The 1,462-nt window shown below is 36.8% G+C and overlaps 1 protein-coding gene across 1 annotated transcript in view; it reads right to left on the reverse strand.

The window, feature by feature from the left end:
• Positions 1-1,462, reverse strand: part of LOC104792148 (serine/threonine-protein kinase EDR1) — a gene marked incomplete at its 5' end in the record, with an annotated part of 6,279 nt that extends 4,817 nt beyond the window's left edge. Inside the window, 4 exon segments of the mRNA XM_019242813.1 lie at positions 1-236; positions 418-591; positions 1,089-1,292; positions 1,434-1,462. Of these exon segments, the coding sequence (XP_019098358.1) occupies positions 1-236; positions 418-591; positions 1,089-1,292; positions 1,434-1,462 (643 nt within the window).

Here is a 1,462-nt window from a genome sequence, read left to right on the forward strand (position 1 = left end):
TAACCAAACATGGGACTGTTTGGCTCCAAAGGTGAATCGCAAGAATCATTCTCTGCAGAGTCACTTTCCCCTGCCGCTGACATATGACTCATAAAAATTGCCTTGGTTGATAGAGGGATAAGCTGACCAGGAAATCGCATTAGATCAACCAGCATTTCCACGGAATTCAGCAGAACCGTGACAGAAATATGACTATATGAATCCACACTCTCAGCAGCTCCATCACTTGGCAAACCCTGATTAAACAAATCAACCAAAATGCATAGCATGTTTAAAGGTGGTCAAAATATTCGGACATTAAGTCATGATGAATATTTTTTCTCGAGAATAACATTTATCAAAACTAATCGTCATATACAAATATGGAGTTATTCTTAAGACCAGGGTTCACATTGTTGTATAGTACTTAGCACTTACCACTACAAGCCTACTTTGAAGACCAACGGTATCAGCTAAAACTTTAAACAAGATTGCTCGAGGACGACAAGAACCATGCTTGATCTGTCCTAACAGTTGAATACCACAGTTTTCAAATGATTGCGTCGTTTTTGCCGGACTTTGCAGAGTTGATTGCTTATAAACATCTGCTACCTGCCAGACAATTTCAACAAAGGGTTTCAGATAACTAAGAGGAGTCAGCAAGAATTATGAAATGTACCGCATCTATGACAATTTGATGTTCCCGTAGACACTAATAAATGGGATGCGAGAGAAAAGGGCAAGCAAACGTTTTTTCCCAAGTAAGAACAATTAGAGCAAGATTAAGGGAAAGAAACTATGTAGTCGACGGATGTTTATCTTGAAACACAACAGAAATATATTGATAATTCACAATTTAGAAAACAAAGAAGACGTTAAAATCATGTGGCCTCTATCTTAGTATTGTAACGGACACTCTCAAAATCACTTTTCATTAGACAGACATCTAGTCACAACTCTTCCTATCTCAAGTTTATCCATTTATGATCACTATTATTGCATGCAATTTAAATGGAAACAATATGGTTATTTAGTGATTTCACACAGGAAACAAAATATGTGACGCAGAGATACACTGACCATTTATACAAAGTAATTCACCTACTTACCAGTCCAGCAATTTTCTTGATAATAGTAGCTGGCTTTGAGTTCAATCCACTGACAAGTTTGGTAATCAGCTGCTTTTGCCTGAAAAGCTTTTTATCTTTCTGAAAATCAACAAGAATCACATCTGCCTTTAGACCTTCGTCACCCAGAGCATGAAGATCTTCCAATGTAGGAATGCTATTAAATAGCTGCTTCAATCTATTATCCTGTAGAAAAAATTAAATATAAACATTGTCAAAGCAAGCAAAAAAATAGATTTTTGACAGGTAACACAGGTTAACCGAGTTCGAATAAATCCCACCGAAACACCGTTAAACATAGCTAATATCAACCTAAAAGTAGCTTACTGGGATCACAGAGTAGAAGCCATTTGGGA

Source organism: Camelina sativa, unplaced genomic scaffold, assembly GCF_000633955.1.
Source record: "Camelina sativa cultivar DH55 unplaced genomic scaffold, Cs unpScaffold01186, whole genome shotgun sequence".
Classification (NCBI taxonomy): Eukaryota; Viridiplantae; Streptophyta; class Magnoliopsida; order Brassicales; family Brassicaceae; genus Camelina; species Camelina sativa.